Below are 21,594 nucleotides of genomic sequence, written 5' to 3'. Positions count from 1 at the left end.
AGTGCTGTGTGCAACCAATAACTTAGCTTTTTTCGCAAGCAGATGTTACCAGTGTGAATTACACAGCGAATGGTAAAAACGTTAGGTACAGCTTTTTTCCCCAGCAAGTAACAACTCCACGTGGGGTCCTGTCATTGACGGTGCCCCAACTGTTGCATATGCAAGAATGTTGGTGAGTGGAATGTCCTTCTTTTTGAAAAGCTGCTCAACAATGTAAAATATTGACTCCTTCACATTTATTTCTTGTTCCCTTGCAAATAACATCTCTTGAACCATGCTTTCATGAAGCCAACATAAGCAAGAAGCAAACATTTGTTGCCTGGCAAAGTTGACTCATTTAACTGCAGAGCAAATTCTGTTGTCCTAAGTATGTTACACAGTGCATCTTCCACGTTCCCAGACATTTCATCTATTCGTCTTTGAACAGAGTTGTCACTGCGTGGAATCACATTCATAATTTGGTTTGGTGACTGGTGCAAAACCATACTCAGATCCTCCTTACTACCGGCTTTATCAGTTCTTCAGTTGTATGGGGCTTTCCAGGTTTAGCAATGAAATGTTGCCTGAAGCTCGCAAACCATCACTGTTTTGTTGTGAAGTGCTGGCAAGTATGTTCTTAAAATGCTTTCTGTTTCTGAAAATCTTCATGAAGTATCTGAAAATAAGTCAAGTTTTTATTTGATTTATCAATGTATTCTCTTCAAGTGTTCAAGGAGCCTGGACGATTTTGTTGCCTCATTGGGGGAAAAAAATCTTTCACACAACAGATCCATTGGCTGCTGTTGGTCACTTGGTACTGGTATAAATCCATATTTCATACTCTATACTTTTTATGCTTTTTCATTTGGTCTGCTTCTGCCATTTTCATTATGGATTAATGATCATAGTCAATCACCTATTTAAGATCCATAAAGTGGAAAGTTATCATGTCATCATAGCTACGACAAATTTACATAAAGTGAGGCAGCGATATCTTGGTTTGGCAGTGGGTGAGAGAAATGCGGCCAAGACCATTCAGAAGGTTAGATTCTGAACTTTACGTCATTGAATGTCATACCCTAAGCCCTCAGGAATTGCGTCACTGTGTGATTAGAGTATGGAAATCAAACTAGCTAACACTGTAGTACAATAGTGAGCAGCGATAATGTGTAGAAATATCACGATTTCTTCAATCCAGATTTCTCTTGATATGCCAAATATAGAAGAGTCACATTGCTCCAAGTGTGTTATAGTTGCTGAAAAGCAAGGTCTAAGAACAGTGAGTTAGTAAAAGATGATTACGTGATCATTATAATTATGAGGCACTGAGAATCAAATAAATAATTTCTTAAATTAAGCCTGTAATCCCTCAGCTGCCCCCTTGCCACTGAGTGCCCTCATCACCCCTTTGACTTCATCGCTCCCTTACAAACTTCCACTAGCCCCAGGGAGGCGATATTGCTTACTTTGGAAATTACTGGTTTAGATGCTGAGACTGGAGAATTTGGAAATGGTCAGCTTGGTTGTAGCTTAATGAATGGGCCATTCACAACACAAAGCATTTTCTTCTGAGCATTGTGAATTCTTTGAATTCTCTGGATGCTCAGTGGCTGAGTAGATTGAGATCGATAGATTCTGAGCAGCTGTTTTTGAGTGCATAGGTCTAGTCTGTTGATGTTCTCATATAACAAACAGCCCATCAATCTGACAAACCTTTGCTTCACTCCCTCTGTCACAAATATACCCTTGCTTAGAGATAAAACTAAACCCGTACACGATACTACCAGATACTGTCTCAGGGCCCTTTTCAAATGCATCACGTTTCAATTTCTGTATTTGTATTGGTGGAGGTCTATGGTTCCCACGTTGGCTTACCAGTCACTGACTTTCCAGCATATTCTATTTTTAATAATAGGAGTGATGGAGTAGTTACAATGAAGAAAAGCTTCGACGTCATCCTTTAATACAAGAAAAAACTGAATTTGAAAAATGGCTTCAAATCTTCACCAATTTAGTCACTGGAATTTTCAGTATTAATCTCGGGGTGCACCCAGAAGCCATCAAGCAGAAGAGATCAGCCTACCCATAACGTTGACGAGACCATAACCTATTTTTGTTAAATTCGCATCCTACAGATCAAGCTTGATCATAGCAAATATCGAAAGCCAGCTATGATCAAAACCCCGTTAAGAACAGTATCATTGCACTACACATGCAAGCTAATTCAGATTGGGGTGTTCCCGTGTTCGCTCAATGACGCACTGTGAAAGCAAGGAGCGAAAAACACGGGTTACTATGCAAATGACGCAGGAGCTGATGAATAATGCATGAGGCATATTCAGATTAGCGCTGAGGCGACGCGACGCGACGCGACGGCCTCTCTCCGGCACAACGCTGTCATCATGGCGACGGGCGCAAGCTGAGGAGCCCTTGGAAACTGCATCACTCCACACTGCCCGTCTCCTCACGCTGACGTTCTTGGCTCTTCCTCATCTTATTTTGGATGCGGCTCTAACCGCAATGGCTGAGGTATCGTCGCCGGCAGCGGAGACGGAGGCGGGAAAGCGAGCTCCCTGCTCGGCGGGGCTGGTCGGAGATGTGGAGTCCAAGTGCCAGCTCGCAAACGCTCCGGCTGCCGGCGCCGCAGTGGTGATGGAGCCGCTCTGCCCTCAAGCAAAGCCCGGCACCGCATGCAGCTCGGGCTCGGCGGTTGCAGGGAGGGGAGTGCGCGTCTTAAAGGTATTTTTTAAACTATGGCCGGGGTTTATTGATAGCTGGTTTAAAAAAAATTCCTTTTGATCTCATGCCTTTAAAAGAAACGTGCTTTGCTTTTAAATATTTCTGTAAAGTTATTAAGGCATAATTAGCCTAAATAGTGATTATGGCGCACTATTTCAAAATATTGCGTTTGCAGTGCTGCTGATATCAGGTCTTTGAACAGAGAAAACGCAGCGAAAATTTGCGATCGCGCTACCTTTAATTTAACTGTTAATAGTCTTTTGAATATTAGAAATACAGATCTGCAATACTAAAATGAATATCATTTCCAAATTGGGTTTATTTCCATATAACTTATTGCACAAATACTGATACTAAAATAATTTTAAAGTAAATGCTATTGCCTGGACACTTTTATACAAATCACTTAATGTTATCTAATGTCTTGCTGAACAGCGAAACCTGTAGGAACCACCCAATGACTAGGTTATCAGATGTCCAAGATGCGCAGGAACGTTTATCTGTCATTTTAAAAACTGTATATGTAGTACCTTACAAAACACTTCGGAATATATATTTGGAGTATTGATGTATCTGTGACGAACAGATTACAATTTATAAAGTCACGGAATCATGCAGCGTGGAGATAGGCCCTCTAGCCCAAGTTGCTAGTGCCGACCAAGATGCCCAGCCCATCTGAGCTAGTTCCATTTGCCTACTTTTGAACCATGTCCCTCGAAACCTTTACCATTCATGTACCTGTCCAAATGTCTTTTAAATGTAATTTGTATCTGCCGCAACCATTTCCTCTGGCAGCTCCTAAGGCCCACTTCAGGAAAGCTGAAAAGTTAGCGTTGGTCAGGGGTCAGTGGGCTGAAACGTCAGCTGTTTCCTTAGATGGTGGTTGGCTCACAGTGAATATCCAGCATTTTCTATTTTATTTCAGATTTATATTGGCCTGTTATTAACTTAGTGTTTTGTTTATTTAAAGCTCATCCATTCATGGAGTCCTTAAGAACTATGGAATGTTGTGTAATATTTCTGATTTGTTTCTGACTTAAAATGTGTGCTAAAACGTTATTCTTGTGATTGGTGTGGTAGCAAAGAGATTCAGGCAATGTAGTGCTAGGATTATCTCATTAAAGCCTGGCGAGTTTTATTGGAATGTTTCAAGGAGTTGCACTATTGCCGCTATTGAATATTCTGTGGATTGAAAGCTTGTGCTGGACTAGTATTCATTGCTCCCTCATTCCTTTTCTTCATCACCATTTTTCTTGTGATTTTTTATGTTGCCTTGCGACTGAACAAACTTCAAATAATGTGTATGGTCTCCCACGATGACATCATTATGATGAGGGTTCTAGCGGCACTGAAAGCTAGCTGAAAGTTGGATTTCCAGTATAATAAAGAATGAAATAATAACTTTTATTCAGCACATTGACACAGTAGGTAGTGCTGCTGCCTTGTAGCTACAGTGACTTGGATTGGACCCTGACCTTGAGTCTCTCTGTGTGGAGGTTGGGAGGGGGGAAGGGGGGTTGGTTGGCATGTGAGAGAGAATAAAAGTGGTGGGGCTACTGTGTGATTAAGGGGAGGAGGAATAGAATTTGAATCAGGTTTATTATCACTGAAGTGTGTTGTGAAATTTGTTATTTTGCTGAAACAGTGCAAGACTTAAAAGTTCTTAATAAATAGTGTGGGAGAAGAATAAAGTGATAGTGTCAGAAATCTAACGGCAGAAGATAAAAGCTGTTCCTAGAACATTGAGTGTGGGTCTTAACATAGAACATAGATAGTACAGCACAGTACAGGCCCTTCGGCCCTCAATGTTGTGCCGACCCTTAAACCCTGCCTCCCATATAACCCCCCCCACCTTAAGTTCCTCCATATACCTGTCTGGTAGTCTCTTAAGTTTCAGTAGTGTATCTGCCTCCACCACTGACTCAGGCAGTGCATTCCACGCACCAAACACTCTCTGAGTAAAAAACCGTCCTCTAATATCCCCCTTGAACTTCCCACCCCTTTCCTTAAAGCCATGTCCTCTTCCTGATGGTAATGGTAAGGAGAGGACATGTCCCAGATAATGAGGGTCCTTGATGATGGATGCTGTTTTCTTGAGGTACCAGCTCCTGAAGATGTCCTCATTGGTGGGGAAAGTTGTCTGTGATGGAACTGGCTGAATCTACAGTCCTCTGCAGTCTTTATCGATTCTGGATATTGGAGCCTTGATACCAGGCTGTGATAGAACCAGTCATAATGCTCTCCACTGTACATCTATAGAAATTTACAGGAGCATTAGGTGACATACCAAATCTCCACAAACTCATAATGAAGTATAGCTACTGGAGTTCCACTTTCATGATTGCTTTAATGTGTTGGGCCCATGATAGACCTTCCGAGATGTTGATGGCCTGGATCTTGAAACTGTTCACCCTTTCCACCACTGACCCTTCAATGAAGACGGGTGTGTTCTCCTGACTTCCCTTTTCTGAAGCCCACAATCAAATCCTTGGTCTTGCTCAGAGTGTGTGCTTGTTGTTGTCGTGACACCACTCAACCAGCCAGTTTATCTCACTCCTGTATGTCTCCTTGTCACCATCTGAGATTCTGCCAACAACCGTAGCATCAGTGAATTATGCTGTTTCAGCTGTGCCTGGCCTCAGTCATGAGTGTATTGAGTGTAGATAATTGGCACATATCCTTGAGGCGTGCCTGTGTTGATTGTCGGTGAGGAGATGGTATTACTAATCTGCACTGACTGGTCTCCTGATAAGAAAGTCAAGGATCTCAGAATCAGTTTTATTATTCCAGTTGCAGAGGAGGACACAGAGGCCCAGGTTTTGAATGAGGCTTGTTGATAGGACTGTTGGGATAGCTCTGCTGGAAGCTGATATGGGACCAGTTGACCCAATGGTGACCTCTTGTGTTGCACTAGATGAGTAAAACCATGTTCGCCATTGATTTAATTCTGACACACTGAATTTTGGATTTGTGAAGGTAGATATTATATAAACTAAAATGCACTACCATGCTTGACACACTATCTTTGACCTTTGGTGTCAGCAGAAAGTTGGACTTGTCAATTGATCAGGATTACTTTGAATCTAAAGATCAGAGAATGGTCAGTGACTTTATGTATTGACATCTACCATGAAGCAGGTTTTGTTTGCCTGAGCTTTTGTATTTATTTAGCCACAGTGCAGAAAGCAGTTGCTGAGCAGCCTGAAATGCACCTTTAATGTCCTTGTAAAATGGAATGTGCTTTACATTTATTTCAATGTAGGTCAATGTGTCCTGCATAATGATTCTTAACTTGCAGGAATGCTGTCGTATTTAAAGAATTTTGTAAACTGAAGTTATGTGGAATTGTTGGATTTGTTAAATACTATGCTGTAATGAAATTAAACTGCTCTGCAAAATTAACACTTCAGTTTTGCCAGAAGGACAAAAGAGTTTTGTTGTTGTAGTTGTTTATTTGACCAATTGATGTGTTTGAATAGTATGTTAATGCACAGTGTGTGAGCTGTAAAGGGAACTATCTGGGTGTTTTGCCTGCATGACTTTCACATTTTTAAAATAAACTATGATCAATTCAGGTTTAAAACAAATTTCTGTTGATTGGAAACTCTTAGAGATTCTTGGAGACTTGGTTCTGTGGTGTAATTTTTGTTCCAGATTATTCTATTGATTCCTACCAAGATTTCACAATCTTATTTTTAAAGACACCATTTTTATGAAAGAAAAATCTTTGAGAAAATGTTCGTTTTAACTTTGAGCACTTAAAACTTTGTAAACATTTACTTGAAGTAAAGATCTTTTTTGCTTCTATAGCGAGGATGAATAAAATAAGATTTGTAGATATTAACATTTTAAAGATGTCATTATAGAACATTTGAGGTGCACTGAAATTTCTTTTGAATAGCTAGAATATATGCATTTTATGCTTCATGCATTTTAAAATCCTGAAAACTATTTATTTTCCCTACTCATCTTTGACCTCTTAAAGTTCATTACTGAAAATAAGTTATTTTACCTGACAGCTCATGAATTAAATGTTTACACTGTTATGCCACTTGTATTCATGTTTACAAAGTTTTAAGTGCTCAAAGTTAAAACGAACATTTTCTCAAAGATTTTTCTTTCATAAAAAATGGTGTCTTTAAAAATAAGATTGTGAAATCTTGGTAGGAATCAATAGAATAATCTGGAACAAAAATTACACCACAGAACCAAGTCTCCAAGAATCTCTAAGAGTTTCCAATCAACAGAAATTTGTTTTAAACCTGAATTGATCATGTTCATTTGAGCTTTGCATGCTTCTGTCTTCAAAAATTGTTCACTTGTATTCTGATAGAATTTATCCATCTTTCCTTCCTTAGAGGAACATGAAGCGCAATGCCAGTAGGAGTTGCCTTGGAAAGAAAAGTAATTTGGGTTTACGGGAGAGAGAGTGGCTCAAAGGAGATATAAGAAGAGGTTGCATATATATTCATGGAAAGGAGATGGTATCAGCAAATGTTTCTTCCTCCACCTCTTCGTCTGGTACTTCGCTATCATCCACTTCCTCATCATCTGGCCCAGATCTTCAGTTGGTACTCTGCAGCACTGAAACAACGACAGCAGAGCTGTGCACTCAGGATAGTGATGATTTGTATCTGCAGCTCCATGGTGATTTCATCAGGTAGGAACAAACCTCTAAGGAAATGCAGTTGTTTGCAAGATAGTCCACTGAATTTTATCATTGTGTATTTTTTACGTGCTAGCTGTTTGGAGGAATCAGTGATAGCATTTTGGCAACAGATCATTTGTGGGGCTATGAATTTTAATGAAGGACAGAGTTATTTTTGACTGAGAAGGTAAGAATGGTGAGAAGAGTTAATCAACATGTATTTGTAATTCAGACCTCAAACTAAACATTTTCAGTTGTTTCATCAATTATCTCCTTCCACTATAGGGTCGGAGGGTGTTAACTGCAGATTATACAGTATTCACTTCCTTACCTAACTCAGGAAATTAAGCAATCCATAATTGCTTGCAGCAGGGCAGAGCCAATGAGAGCCAGCTCCCTGAGCCCATGATAAGCTAAGGTGCTTTTTCACAAAACAATCACAATTAGTGGTCATTCTATTCTAGGTGAGGCCCAACTAAGGTTTCTTGCAAAGATATTTTAAATCGTGTTACGGTGTTTCTTCTCTAACATCTCCAGAATTGTTTCTTGAGTATTGATTATATATGAAAACAGAATATTTTTCCTCCCTGCTATCTTTATTACCCATCATCTTTGAAACATATTGAATTTGATCATGAGCACAGTGCAAAGTCCTCTTGCTCCAAATTGTGGATTACATGCATATTGTACTTTTTAAACTAAGTGAATTAACAGGGTTTACAGTTGTCCAAACTATTGGCTAGTATCTATAGGTCCGTTCAGGTTTCGGTGTGACTCAGAGTTAGGAACCAGCCATCATTGATTTAAATTCCATTATTCGTTTTATTTAATGTTCCTTACAACTCAAAAAAAGAAAAGAACTTTTTAGATGACCTTAAGTGTTTTGCCTTTCTAAGCATAATACAAGATTGCATTGCTGAATAATGGCTTTGTTCTGAAGTTCCCCATTTCAGTTGGTTCCTCTGCCTTGATATTCTTGGCTCAACAGAGAGTCCCCTTACCAATGACAAGTTTACTGATTCAGACATTAATTGTCTCCTTGGTTATAACCTTTGTTTTCCTTATTTTCTTGGCTATCCTACAAATCTTGTTTATTGTTGCTTTTCTCTCTTATCTTCTGCTATCTGTGCTCAAAGTTCATCTACTTAATGGCACTTTGGATTCTTGTCTCAGAGTTCAAAAGTCCCATTTGATGTTCTTGCATATGAGGAAAAAGTCCTCAGGGTGTAAATGATTGATTGTTGAACTCCATTTTAATTCACTGTTAGCTTTAAGTCTAACAGTTGTTTAAGGCTAATACAGTATACTGTTTAAAATTGGATAAACTATATAATAGCTGCTAGGCAGTATTTGTACATGACATGTGCACCATTGTATTAGAATCTCTGCACCACTTTGTGTCAGTGCCCCATCAAGTCGCAGTAATCCTATCCCTAAATAGCATTGTTAGATTTCTAAGAACAAAATGAATGTTAAGAACACTAGATATTTCAAGAGCATAAACCGAAGTGTAAAATCAAACTCTCCAGGATAGAAAAGCATTATTTTGAATACAGATCATATAAGTTATTATGCAATCAGATTTAGAAAATTATAGAGATTTGTTTTTTACATTTGGTCTTGCTCCTATGTTTACCAATGGATGTATTTCCCCCTTTTCCAACATAATGTGATCATTATCGTTGAGTTGTATTATATCCTTGGATAATTTTACAGTATTGCTTTTTACTGTTCAGGAGAGCCAATCATTTGTAATAGTTCAGCAGGCTAAATGGGAAGGCGTAGATGGTAATTAGTAACAATAAGCACAAGAATTAGGAGCAGGATTGAGCTTCCATCAGTCAAGTGCTAACTGATCTTCTACCTTGGCTTCATTTTCCTACACCATTCCAGTTTCCCTTGATTCTCTTCATTTTGAATGGACAATGACTGAAGGGAATTCTTAAAAAGCCTACTGCCCTCTGAGTAAAGTAATTTCTTTTATTTCAGTTCTAAATAGCTTATTCCTTATTCAGTGATTTCTCCTTCACCGTTCCAGATTCTCCATTGAGGGGACTTATCCTTCCTGAATCCATCCTTTTGAGCCCTACAAAATATGCTGTAAGATTTAATGAGATCACCTCACATTCCTTTATACTTAGTTAAAGGTCTTCTCAATTTCTCTACATGAGGAAACATACTACCCTTGGAACCATTTTGGTAAATCTTCATTGCACTTTGTTTATGACAAGTGTATCTTATGATAAGGGTCGAAATTTTGAAGTCTTTCTGATCTACAAATGTTGATTTATCATTAATTGATAGATCTAACCAGATAGCTGACTGACTGGAACATTGGCATTCATAGCAAGAGAATTCGAGTATGGGAGCAGGGAGGTACTACTGCAGTTGTACAAGGAAAGACATCCTTGCCGTAGAGAGAGTACAAAGAAGCTTCACCAGATTGATTCCTGGGATGGCAGGACTTTCATATGATGAAAGACTGGATCGACTAGGCTTATACTCTCTGGAATTTAGAAGATTGGGGGGGGGATCTGATTGAAATGTATAAAATTCTAAAGGGATTGGACAGGCTAAATGCAGGAAGATTGTTCCCGATGTTAGGGAGGTCCAGAACGAGGGGTCACAGTTTGAGGATAAAGGGGAAACCTTTTAGGACCGAGATGAGGAAAAATGTCTTCACACAGAGAGTGGTGAATCTGTGGAATTCTCTGCCTCAGGAAACAGTTGAGGCCAGTTCATTGGCTATATTTAAGACGGAGTTAGATATGGCCCTTGTGGCTCAATGGATCGGGGGTATGGAGAGAAGGCAGGTACAGGGTTCTGAGTTGGATGATCAGCCATGATCGTACTGAATGGCGGTGTAGGCTCGAAGGGCCGAATGGCCTACTCCTGCACCTATTTTCTATGTTTCTATTGGAATAATCCTAAATAGAATATTTTGCAAAGTACTGTGTGAATTATCTTTTTGATGGGCATTTTGAAGGACCCAACCTTTCTGACGACTATTTCTGGCGGAGAGGAGGCAGGGTTTATCATTGGCTATCAGCATATTGACCTTTTTTTTTGTACTGGTAACACAGAAACGTCTCTCCTTTATAAGCCTCTTGAGGCCTGCCTTTCGCTGGATGATTCAAGAAGTCTGTGACTGATTAATTACCATTTTAGCAAAATGAAGTCTGATTGAGAATATTTTGAAGAGATGAGATGCAATATAGTTTATAATTACTTTTTTCCTTTTAAGGTGTTGATTGATTCAAGGATATGATTCAATAACTATCAACAACCATTTTGATTATTCATAAAACAGCTGAATTTCACCAAAGAGCCAGGACATTAAACAATAGGGGATTTGTGCATGGACTTTGCGGGAGAAAGTGGCAGTCTAGCTTAGATTTGTTCCATCTTAAGCTTGTGTGCATGTGGACAATTCGCAAAGGCTAGTTATAGGGAGTTGCTGTGGGATGATAATACACGGAATCAGAGCAAGCTGAAGCCACGTTCATTACTGCAAACATGCAGAGGAAAGCATACCAAAGGCAATGGAACATAATTTACAGTAAGTCTACGTATTAGCAATTGGTGCGACTGGCTAGACTCTTCTTATTTGTCCGATGTCTTTGTGTCTTATGCACCTTTGTCTTATAAGTATGCTGAGAACTCATCTCAAAGACAAAACAACTTTCACTTGACTAGTCATATTAACCCAGACAAAATTACTAAACTTCAATAACTTTATGTTTTAACATCAGTCTTTCCTGTTTGACCCTGGAAACCTATATCTGACAACAGTGATTACAAGTTACCAGCAGGATTTTCAGTTTCAGGATGGTCCAGAAATTATTTGATTTTTTTTTTCCCACATTGTGAGCGTTAGGTCCTTAATAACTTTTACCTCCCTGTACCTTTTGTAGTTTTGTTACAACTTTTCTAGATATTGTAATGCTGTCCAACTCAACTTAGAGTAGGCTTAGTCACTATAGCTGGTACATTTGACCTCTCTTAGAAGCAGTAATATGTATCCTTTGTTGGAAATCATTACTGTTTTTGTAAGCATGCAAATTTAATTTGAGGTGGCAGCAAATACAAGGGGTTTGGATATTTCTGAATGGTGTGTTATTGCACATGTGAGAGCTATGCTTCATTGCAAGTTTTCCATGTTTTTCTGCAGGCTTATTGCATTACTCATAAACAATCTATGGTCATAGACAAGGGCACAAACTTCTCCAAGAGAAAGTCATTAACTAACTGTACCTGACTTCATCTTTCTTATCTGGAACATCAGAATGTAATATAATTTTATCTCATTTAAAACAATTTGGGAAAGTTATCCATTTGGTGAAAGATGTTGTCATTGAGGATATCATTGAAATTACCTGCTATCTCATGAGCCTCCACATCCCTCTTGTCCATGCCTATTACCCAATGATCCTTCACAACTTCCGTCACCTCCAATGGGATCGTACCACCAAACATGTCTTTACCTCCTCCCCCTGCCCCCCCCACCACTTTCTGCAAGGATCATTCCTTTTGTGATTCCCTTGTCTGTTCATCCGTCCCTACTAATCTCTCCTGACACTTATCCCTGTAAGCCCATTTACTTCCTCCCTCACCGCCATTCAGGACCCCAAGCAGACCTTTCAGGTAAGGCAAAACTTCACCTGCAAATCTGCTAGGGTCATTTATTGTGTGTGGTGCTCCTGATGTGGTGTCCTCTACATTGGTGAGACCCATCATAAATTGGGGGACCGCTTTGTTGAGCACCTCTACTCCATCTGCCAGAAGTGGTATTTTCCAGTGGCCAAGCATTTTAATTCTGATTCTCATTCCCTTTCTGACCTGTTGGCCCATGACATCCTCTTGTGCCGTGATAATAGAGGAGCGACACCTTACATTCTTTCTGCGTAGCCTTTAACCTGATGGCATGATTATCGATTTCTCCTTCTGTTAAAAACATTTTTCTCTTCTCTTCCCCTCTTCAATTCCCCATTCTGGCCTCTTACCTCTTCTCATCTGCCTATCGCCTCCCCGTGTGTCGTCATCTTCCCTTTTTCCTATGGTCCACTCTCCTATCAGATTCCTTCCTCACCAGCCCTTTACCTTTTCTACCCACCCAGCTTCTTCCTTCCTTCTCCTCCCCCAGCCTTTTCATTCTGGCATCTTCCCCCTTCCTTTCTAGTCCTGAAGAAGGCTCTCGGCCTGAAATGTCAACTATTCATTTCCATCGATGCTGCCTGACCTACAGAGTCTCCAGCATTTTGTGTGTGTGTGTGTGGTTTTAAAATTACCAATTTGTTTTTTTTGACGCTATCATCCAATGTTGTACAATTGCAAGAAAAAGTTTGTGAACCCTTTGCAATTACCTGGTTTTCTGCATTAATTACTCATAAAATGTGATCTGATCTTCATCTATGTCACAATAATAGATGAAAAAAATCTGCCTAAACTAATAACACACAAACAATTGTACTTCTCATCAATACTAAGTACACCATTTAAAATATAAGTTACTAATACTGATTATTTAAGTCCCAGAAAAATCCTGATTAAACTATGTTTTACCACATTTTTAAAAACTTTTTTTAATGTGAGGCTTTTAACTGCAAATCCAGTTTGTCTACCTCCATGAAGATCCCCCCCCACCCACCATACCCCCTCCACCTCCCAGCTTCCTTTGCTTCAAGGAAAACAAACCCAGCCTGTCCTTTCCTCTTAACTGAAACATTACATACCTAACAATATCCTGGCAAACACGAGGAAATCTGCAGATGCTGGAAATTTAAACAACATGCACAAAAAATGCTGGTGAATGCAGCAGGCCAGGCAGCATCTATAGGAAGAGGTACAGTCGACGTTTCGGGCCGGGACCCTTCGTCATGAAGAGTCTTGGCCCGAAATGTCGACTGTACCTCTTCCTATAGATGCTGCCTGGCCTGCCGCGTAATATCCTGGCAAATATCTTCTGCTCCCTCTCCGGTGGAATCATGTCCTTCCTCTAGCATGGAAATCAGAACTGCACACGTATTCCAGTTGTGGGTAACCAATGCTGTATAAAGTTGTCCTCTGACGAATACGGCCTGAAGTCCAAAATATATTTGTGCTGTGTCTGAGGTTTGCAGAAAAGTTCTCAAGTTGTTGCGGGCATTGGATCTCCAGCTGGATCTATTGCAGCTCATCAATTGTTTAAAGGATAGAACAGAGTCCTTTGTAGCTCTGTGTAATTTAACAATGTCAGAAAAATAACAATTTAAAATGATAGAACTTGAACAAAAGAGCCACTTGTGGAAGAGTTAACTTCATTTTAAACCTGTCCAGACTGGCAGCATTTCATCCAACAAAAATTGCAATAAGCTGTTTATTTCAAATACTGTTGACTGTTAAACTCACATAGTCTATCTTAAGAATACAAAATTGAACAGGGCATTCTAAATCATAACTCATTTTATTGTTAACCAATGGAAATAAAATATTTATTAAGAAAGATGATATGTGAAATTGCATCTCAGTTCCCAAACGATTCCCCAAAATGAGAATTCGCAGCTGCCATTTTTATATATTGTAATTTCATATCCATAATTGACCATAATTTGCAATATTGTAACAAATTCCATTGGTACATTGTGGAAATCAAGTCCTTAATCATTCAGTTTTCAGATCATTACTCAATTGATAAAGCCAGGACACGAGACCAAAAACTGAACTGGAGATGTGGAAAGCTTGTGAACAAATTCAGTAAATTACAGCATGTCCTTTTCTTTTATCAGGGGCTCTTGGATTTCCTTAGCTCATTGAGAAAAATAATCAGCAGAAAAAAACTTGGGAAAAACAATTACTGATAATGGTACCAAAACCGGGAAAGAGCAGAATCTTTTCTTTATTCTATGTTTGTCACCTTGAATTAATTCCTTTTTATTCAAGTTAATGGTTTCTCATTGACAAAACCTCTGTCTGTGCATATGGGAGTAGTCAATCACAAATCTAGTGCTCAGACTTGTGGTAGTTGAATTAAATTGCACTTCAATAATATTTTGGAATTAATACCTGAATCAGTATCCTTTATTATCACCAAGTATGTGGACACATACAGGGAATTTGATGCCGGTTTCCCTGAGCTCTCGCTGTACAGAATCAAAAAGCAAACAAAACAACAGTACAAATAATCGTGAACTATATACAATGAGTTATACCTGTGTATGTACAGGTGGACTTGGTTTATAATAAACTAATGATGGCATACGGAAAGAAACTGTTCTTATACCTATTTGTCCTGGCATACAGTGATCTAAAGCGCCTACCAGAAGGAAGGAGTTGGAACAGGTGATGTCCAGGGTGTGATGGGGTCTACAATGATGCTGCTTGCTTGCTTCCTGACTCCAGATGCCTGTAAGTCCTGGATCGAGGGCAGCTTCACACCAATAATCCTTTCCGCAGCCCTGACGGTTCTTTGGAGTCTGTTCTTGTCTTGTTTGGTAGCTGATCCAAAGCAGACAGTGATGGACGAACAGAGAACAGACTGGATTATTCCTGAATAGAATTGAATCAGCAGCTCCTGAGGCAGGTTGTACTTCCTGAGTTGACGTAAGAAATACAACCTATGCTGAGCCTTTTTGATGAGAGTGTCCGCGTTGGATGTCCACTTCAGGTCCTGGGAGATTGTGACACCCAGAATCCTGAAGGTCTCCACAGCAGACACAATACTGTTGAGTATAGTGATTTGGGGGAGTATTGGGGGGGGCTCCTCCTGAAGTCCACTGTCATCTCCACAGTCTTGAGCGTATTTAGGCCGTTCCGCCACCCGTCTGTATGCAGACTCATCACCGTCTCGGATAAGGCCAGTGACAGTTGTGTCGTCTGCAAACTTCAGGAGTTTAACAGATGGATCCTGTGAGGTGCAGTCATTAGTGTAAAGGGAGAAGAGCAGTGTGGAGAGCACACATCCCTGGGGGACACCGGTACTGATTGTCCGGGTGCTAATTCTACCACTTATTTTTAATTTAACCTGCATGAAGGGCAAGTCTTTTCTTAACTGTAAGCAAGTTAAAATGTTTTTTAAAAAATGTTCCATTGACTTAAATCAGATATTGTAACTTTAAATTTTGTCTTCATGGTCTACTGCCTTATTTCCCTTGGTGGACAAGACAGCCATTGGTTAAAAGGAAAGATACTGATGTCTGCAATTCTAACTATTATTAGTCTTTGGTTTAAAATTTCTTTCAAGGGTGTGTCCACTGCCTTAAAAGTAAGGAAAAGTCCTTCTCATTGTACAATTTAGAAAGTAATGAGTTAGGAGTTCAAAAGCTTGCCAACATTTGAATATTACCTGAAGTCATGAACCTGAGTTATAATAATTCTATTTAAATCAGTTAAAAGCCATTATCATGACAGATTAATAAAAATATAAATTAAATTTTTTGGTTCAGAAATGAGCAATTGCAATGAAAAAGATAAGGCTACAAAGGCTTTACGGCTTTTGGACGCTCAATTCATTATTGTCTACTGCTTCAACATTAGCTATTAAAAATGAATTTTTGCACAAGGATTGCCCTGGCAAACATGACACTCCCACACAAACTAAATTTAGATTCCTGTATGCTATACCAATAATTTCAGTGCCATTTGGCTTTTAAAGTATTATTTGTGTAAATCATTTCCTGATAGGTTCTACTCCCTGCATCATGTATGAGAATGCCCACATCCTCAGAGTCCAGTGAGTCATTTTTATTCCCTTTTCTGTTCTATTTGTGTGCCCCAGTTTTCCACAGTTCCTAAATTCCTCTACCTATTCTATTGCAGCAACCTCAAGCCAGAGAGTTTGTTAACCACATTTGAAACAATTGCCTTTAGTCTGTCTGCCACATAGTGATTTTCTTCTTTGTGGATTTCACTTTCTATCACCCACCCAACTCAATCTGCTGACGTTGTAGTTTGCTCCCAGGATAGCCATTCTGGTCCTGAGGTGGTCCTGAGCACAGTAAGGGCTCTAGCCCACAATGTTGTGCCAGCCTTTTAGCGTTCTCCAAGATCAAGCTGACCCTTCCCTCCTACACTGTCCATAACCATCCATTTTTCTTTCATCTATATGCCTAAGAGTCTTTTGTATGTTCCTACCATTCTGTATATATTAAAGAAAAACTATCTCTGACATCTTTGCAAACTTTCCTCCCATCTACTTAAAAGGATGTCCTCTGGTAATAGCCATTGCTGCCCTGGGGGGGGGGGGTGGGTAGTACTGTCTGTCCACTCTATGCCTCATCATCTTGTACACCTCTATCAAGTCACCTCTCATTCTCCTTCACTCCAAAGGGAAAAGCTTTAGCTTGTTCAGCCTTTCCTTGTAAGACATGTTTTCTGTTCAGTCAGCATCCTGGTAAATCTCCTCTGCACCCTCTAAAATTTGCATGTCTTTCCTATAACGAGGTGGCCAGAACTGAACACGATACTCCAAGTGTGATCTAACTAGGTTTTAGAGCTGCAGCGTTATCCTGTGGTTCTTGAACTGAGTCCCTTGGCTAATGAAGGCCAACACACCTCCTTAACCACCCTATCTGCTTGCGTAGTAGCTTTGATGGATCCATGAACTTGAACCTCAAGATTCTTCTGTTTCTCCACACTGCTGAGAATCCTTCCATTATCCTGTATTCTGCCTTCAAATCCAACCTTACAAAGTAGCTCACTTCACACTTTCCTGGATTGAATTCCATCTGCCTCTTCTCTGCCCAGCTTTGCATCCTATGTCCCGTTGTAACCTATGACGTTCCACACTATTCACAACACCACCAACCTTTGTGTCCTATACAAAATTACTAACCTTCCCTTCCACTTCCTTAAACAAGTAATTTTCAAAAATTATGAGTAGGGCTCCCAGAAAAGATCCCTGCAGACCACTACAAGTCACTGATCTCGAGGCAGATTGTTTTGTCTACTACAGCTCTCTGAATTCTGTGAGCAAGTCGATATACTCTGCCAATTTTCCGTGGATTGCCTAGCTCATCACTTTCTGAATGAGACTATCATGGGGAACTTTGTCAAACATCTTTTTAAAAAAAAAATCCTTTTACACTACATCTGCTGCTCTACCTCCAATTTGTTTTGTCTCTTCCTTGAAAAATTGAGTCAAGCTTGTGATGCACGACCTGCTCCTAGCAAAGCTAAGCTAACTGTCCCTAGTAAGACAATACTTCTCCAAATGATAAATATTCTTTCTAAGAATCCTTTCCATTAGTTTCCAATCCTTTCCACCACTGGCATAAGATTCGCTAGTCTTTAATTTCCAGGAATATCCGCATTACCTTTTTTGAACAAATGAACAGCATTTGCCGACCTCCAATCATCTGGTGCTACTTCTGTGGCCAGTAAGGATGCAGAGATCATCGTTTACACCCAGCAATGTCCTCCCTCACTTCCTGTAGTAATCAGGGGTATATCCTGTCCAGCCCTGGAGACTTGTCTATGGTAATGTTTTTCAAAAGCTTCAACACTGCGTCTTTCTCAACCTTGACAGCTGTAGCGTGTTAACTTGTCCTATGCTGACGTAACATTTGTCAAGGCCCTTCTCGCTGGTCAACGTTGAAGCACAATGTTCATTAAGGTCATCTCTTACCATCTCTGACTCCAGACATTACGTTTCCTCCTTTATCTCAGAGTCATACTACCTCTGCTCTAGTCATCATCCTGTTCTTAAGATACATGTAGATTGTCTTGGGCTTTTCCTTAATCCTACTCGCCAAGGTCTTCCCATGTCTCCCAGACCTCCTTCCTGGCTACCTGAAAACTCTGAAGAGCCCGCTTTGATTTTTGTTTCCTCATCTTAAGTATGATTCCTCCTTCCTCTTGACTAAATGTTCCACCTCTCATGTCAAGTTCAACCAATCATCCTTTCCCTGTCTCAATGGGACAGACCTGTTCAGAACTCCATCCCTAAATAACCTCCACATTTCTGTGCATTTCCCAGAAAACTTCTATTCCCAACTTACACTTCCAAATTTTTGCTACATAGCACTGTAATTAGCTCTGTAATTAAATATTTTCCCTTATTGTTTGCTCCTATCCTTGTCCATGGCCATAGTAAAAGTTGTGATCACTATCTCCTAAATGCTCACCCACCAAGAGGTCTGTCACCTGACTATGTTCATTGCTTCGTACTAGATTCAGAATGGCCTCTCCTCCTGTGGGCTTGTTCACATACCTGTCCATATACCGTGACAGGAATCCTTCCTGAACACACCTGACTAATTCTGCCTCATCTCAACTTTTTGACTTGGGTGCCAATCAATATTAGGGAGGTTGAAGTCACCCATGACATCAACTCTGTTATTTTTGCACCATTCCAAAATTTGCCTACTGTTCCCCAATCTTCCTGTTGCTATCAGAGGACTTACGGAATAGTTCTAGTAGAGTGATTGCTCCTTTCTTGTTTCTGACTTCCACCCACACTGACTTGGTAAATTATCCCTGCACAGTGTCCTCCTTTCTAGAGATGTGGTACTATCCTTGATAGCAATGTCACTTCTCAACCTCTTTTTACCTCCTTTCCCTTTCAAAATATCTAAACTTAGAACATCAAACAGCTACTCCTGCCCTTATGCCAGCCAAGACTCCAGGATGGATACATAGAGCTTAGGAAAATAGAGGGCTATGGGTAAGCTTAGGTAGTTCTAAGGTAAGGACATGTTCAGCACAGCTTTGTGGGCCGAAGGGTCTGTATTGTGCTGTAGGTTTTCTGTGTTCTATAACTTTATAGTTCTATGTTTTGATCTTTAAACATTTTCAGAGACACAGCATGCTCTCTATCAGTATGAGAAAGCTCTGGAGATTCCTCTCAGATGTCCTGAGTTTTCATTTCTCATACTCATTTGTAGCTGCTTTATTTTTCAGGGTGACACCATTATAGTTCCCCTGCATCAAGTTAACCCAAAATGGCTTATCTTAAAGGATTGGTATTCTTGTTTGTTCAGTGGCTTGTGTCAGAGCACCTTTGTTCTGGATATCTAATGATGGTTTTCACTGTTCTTGTATGTATCTATGTGATGTATTTGATGAGTATTTATTGCTTTTTCTGGTTTATTCCAAAATTAGGATGGGCAGTAGGGCCACTCAGACCCAGAAGCCTACTTCATTTAATAAGAATATGGCTGATCACATTGTAAACTCTATCCTGTGTTACTGTTTAGCTGTAAAGACTCTGTTTCCATTACCTTCTGAAGAAGAGAATTCCCAAGATTTGTGAACCTCGAGGTGAATGTTTTATCTCAGCTCTGATCCCTTATTTTTTAAAAAAAATATGCAGTACATGGAACAATACATCATAGAACACACCCTTCAACCCTCAGAGTCCATGCTGACCATGACGCCAAATTAAAACGTGCCTTACATGGTCTGTATCCCTCCAACTCCTGCCTGTTCACATGCTTGTCTAAGTGCCATTTTTAGTGTTGCTTTCTAGCCTTGTAACTGGTACTCTCTAATCTAGGCAACTTTCTGGTAGAGCTCTTCTGCACCCTCTCTAAAGTGTCCACATCTTTCCTGTAATGATATCCAGAACTGCACACAATATTCCAAATGTGATCTAACTGAAGTTTTATAAAGCTGCAACATGTCTTCTCATATTTTATACTCACTGCTCTGACCAATAAAAGCAAGTGCCACCTCCCTATGTATTTTTGTTGCCACTTTGACGGAGCTATGGAATTGTATGTTAAGTTCCTTCTGTATAACTAATGCTCCATATTTACTGTGTACTAGATCTTAAGACCAAGAGACAGGAGCAGAATTAGGCTATTTGGCCTGTTGAGTCTGTTCCACCATTTAATCATGGCTGGTCCATTTCCCCCTCAACCCCATTGCCCTGCCTTCTCCCTGTAACCTTTCATGCCCTGATTTATCAAGAATCTACCAACCTCTGCCTCAAATACACCCAATGAACTGGCCTCCACAGCTGCCTAGGGCAACGAATTCCACAGATTCACCACCCTCTGGCTAAAGAAATTCCTCCATCTCTGTTCTAAAGCGACTTCCCTTTATTTTGAGGTTGTGCCCTCTGGTCCTATACAACCCCTCAATAGGAAACATTCTTTTCACATCTGCTTTATTTAGGCCTTTCAACATTTGAATATTTGATGGATTTCAATGAGATCCCCTCCCACCATTCTTCAAAATTCCAGCAAGTAAAGACCCAGTGTGTCCAAACACTCCTCATTTGATAAGTCTTTCATTCCCAGAATTATTTTCGTGAGCCTCCTTTGAAACCTCTCCAACGTCAATACATTGGCTAACAATTTGAAAAGAAGCAGCCCCAACACCAACCCCTGCGGAACACAACTCGTTACTGATAGCCAATCAGAAAAGGCTTCATTTTTGCCTCCTGTAAATCAGCCAATGCTAGTATATTTCCTTCAATACTATAGGGTCTTAAATTGCTAAGCAGGCTCATTTGTGGCACCTTGTCAAGGACCTTCTGAAGATGAAAGTACACAACATCTACTGATTCTCCTCTGTCTATCCTGCTTGTTATTTCTTCAAAGAACTCCAACAGATTTGTCAGACAAGATTTCCCCTGAAGGAAACCATGCTGATTTTGGCCTATTTTACCATGTGCCTCCAAGTACCTAGAAACCTCATCCTTAACTGGAGCAAAATACTTATTCAGTTCGTCCACCATTTTCTTGTCTCTCCCCCCCCCCCCCCCGCTACCTCTCCAGCATCATTTTCTAGTTGTGATATCTACTCTTGCTTCTCTTTTACTCTTTATATATCTGGAAAAAATCTTTTGGCTTTATTATCTAGCTTGTCTTCATATTTCATCTTTTCCCTCTTTATAGATATTTAGTTGCCTTTTGGTTTTTAAAAGCTTCCCAACCCCACTAATTTTTCTCATATTAAATGTCCTCCTTCATATGTTGGCTTTGACTTCCCTTGTCAGCCAAGGTTGTGTCATTGTGCCTTTAGAATACTACTATTTTGGAATGCATCTATCCTGCGCCTTCCCAATTGCTTCCAGAAACTCCAGCCATTGCTCTGCTGCCATCCCTGCTTGTTCATCTTCGCTTTGGTCAGCTCCCCTCTCATGCCTCCTTATTCCACTGTAATACTGATACATTTGACTTTAGCTCCTCAAATTGTAGGGTTATATTCATAATCTGGTTCATTATTCTTACAGAATAGCTGATCCCCTAGTGGGTTCAACCACCAGTGGCTCTAAAATGCCATCTCATAGGCATTCTACAAGTTCT

At 40.0% G+C, this 21,594-nt stretch overlaps 1 protein-coding gene across 2 annotated transcripts in view; it reads left to right on the top strand.

Moving 5' to 3' along the window:
* The window catches only part of LOC134356222 (PH domain leucine-rich repeat-containing protein phosphatase 2-like), a 132,962-nt gene that overhangs the window by 5,338 nt on the left and 106,030 nt on the right, over positions 1-21,594 (top strand). Inside the window, exons 1-2 of one of the 2 annotated variants that reach the window (XM_063066996.1) lie at positions 2,386-2,718; positions 7,077-7,378. In XM_063066996.1, the coding sequence (XP_062923066.1) occupies positions 2,500-2,718; positions 7,077-7,378 (521 nt within the window). In that variant the 5' untranslated portion in view covers positions 2,386-2,499. Of the gene's footprint in view, positions 1-2,385; positions 2,719-7,076; positions 7,379-21,594 lie in introns of those variants that run through there. The other variant, XM_063066997.1, reaches the window with a different exon arrangement.

This window comes from Mobula hypostoma, chromosome 14 (genome assembly GCF_963921235.1).
Source record: "Mobula hypostoma chromosome 14, sMobHyp1.1, whole genome shotgun sequence".
Lineage (NCBI taxonomy): Eukaryota > Metazoa > Chordata > Chondrichthyes > Myliobatiformes > Myliobatidae > Mobula > Mobula hypostoma.
This window is presented reverse-complemented; position numbering and strand designations above follow the sequence as displayed.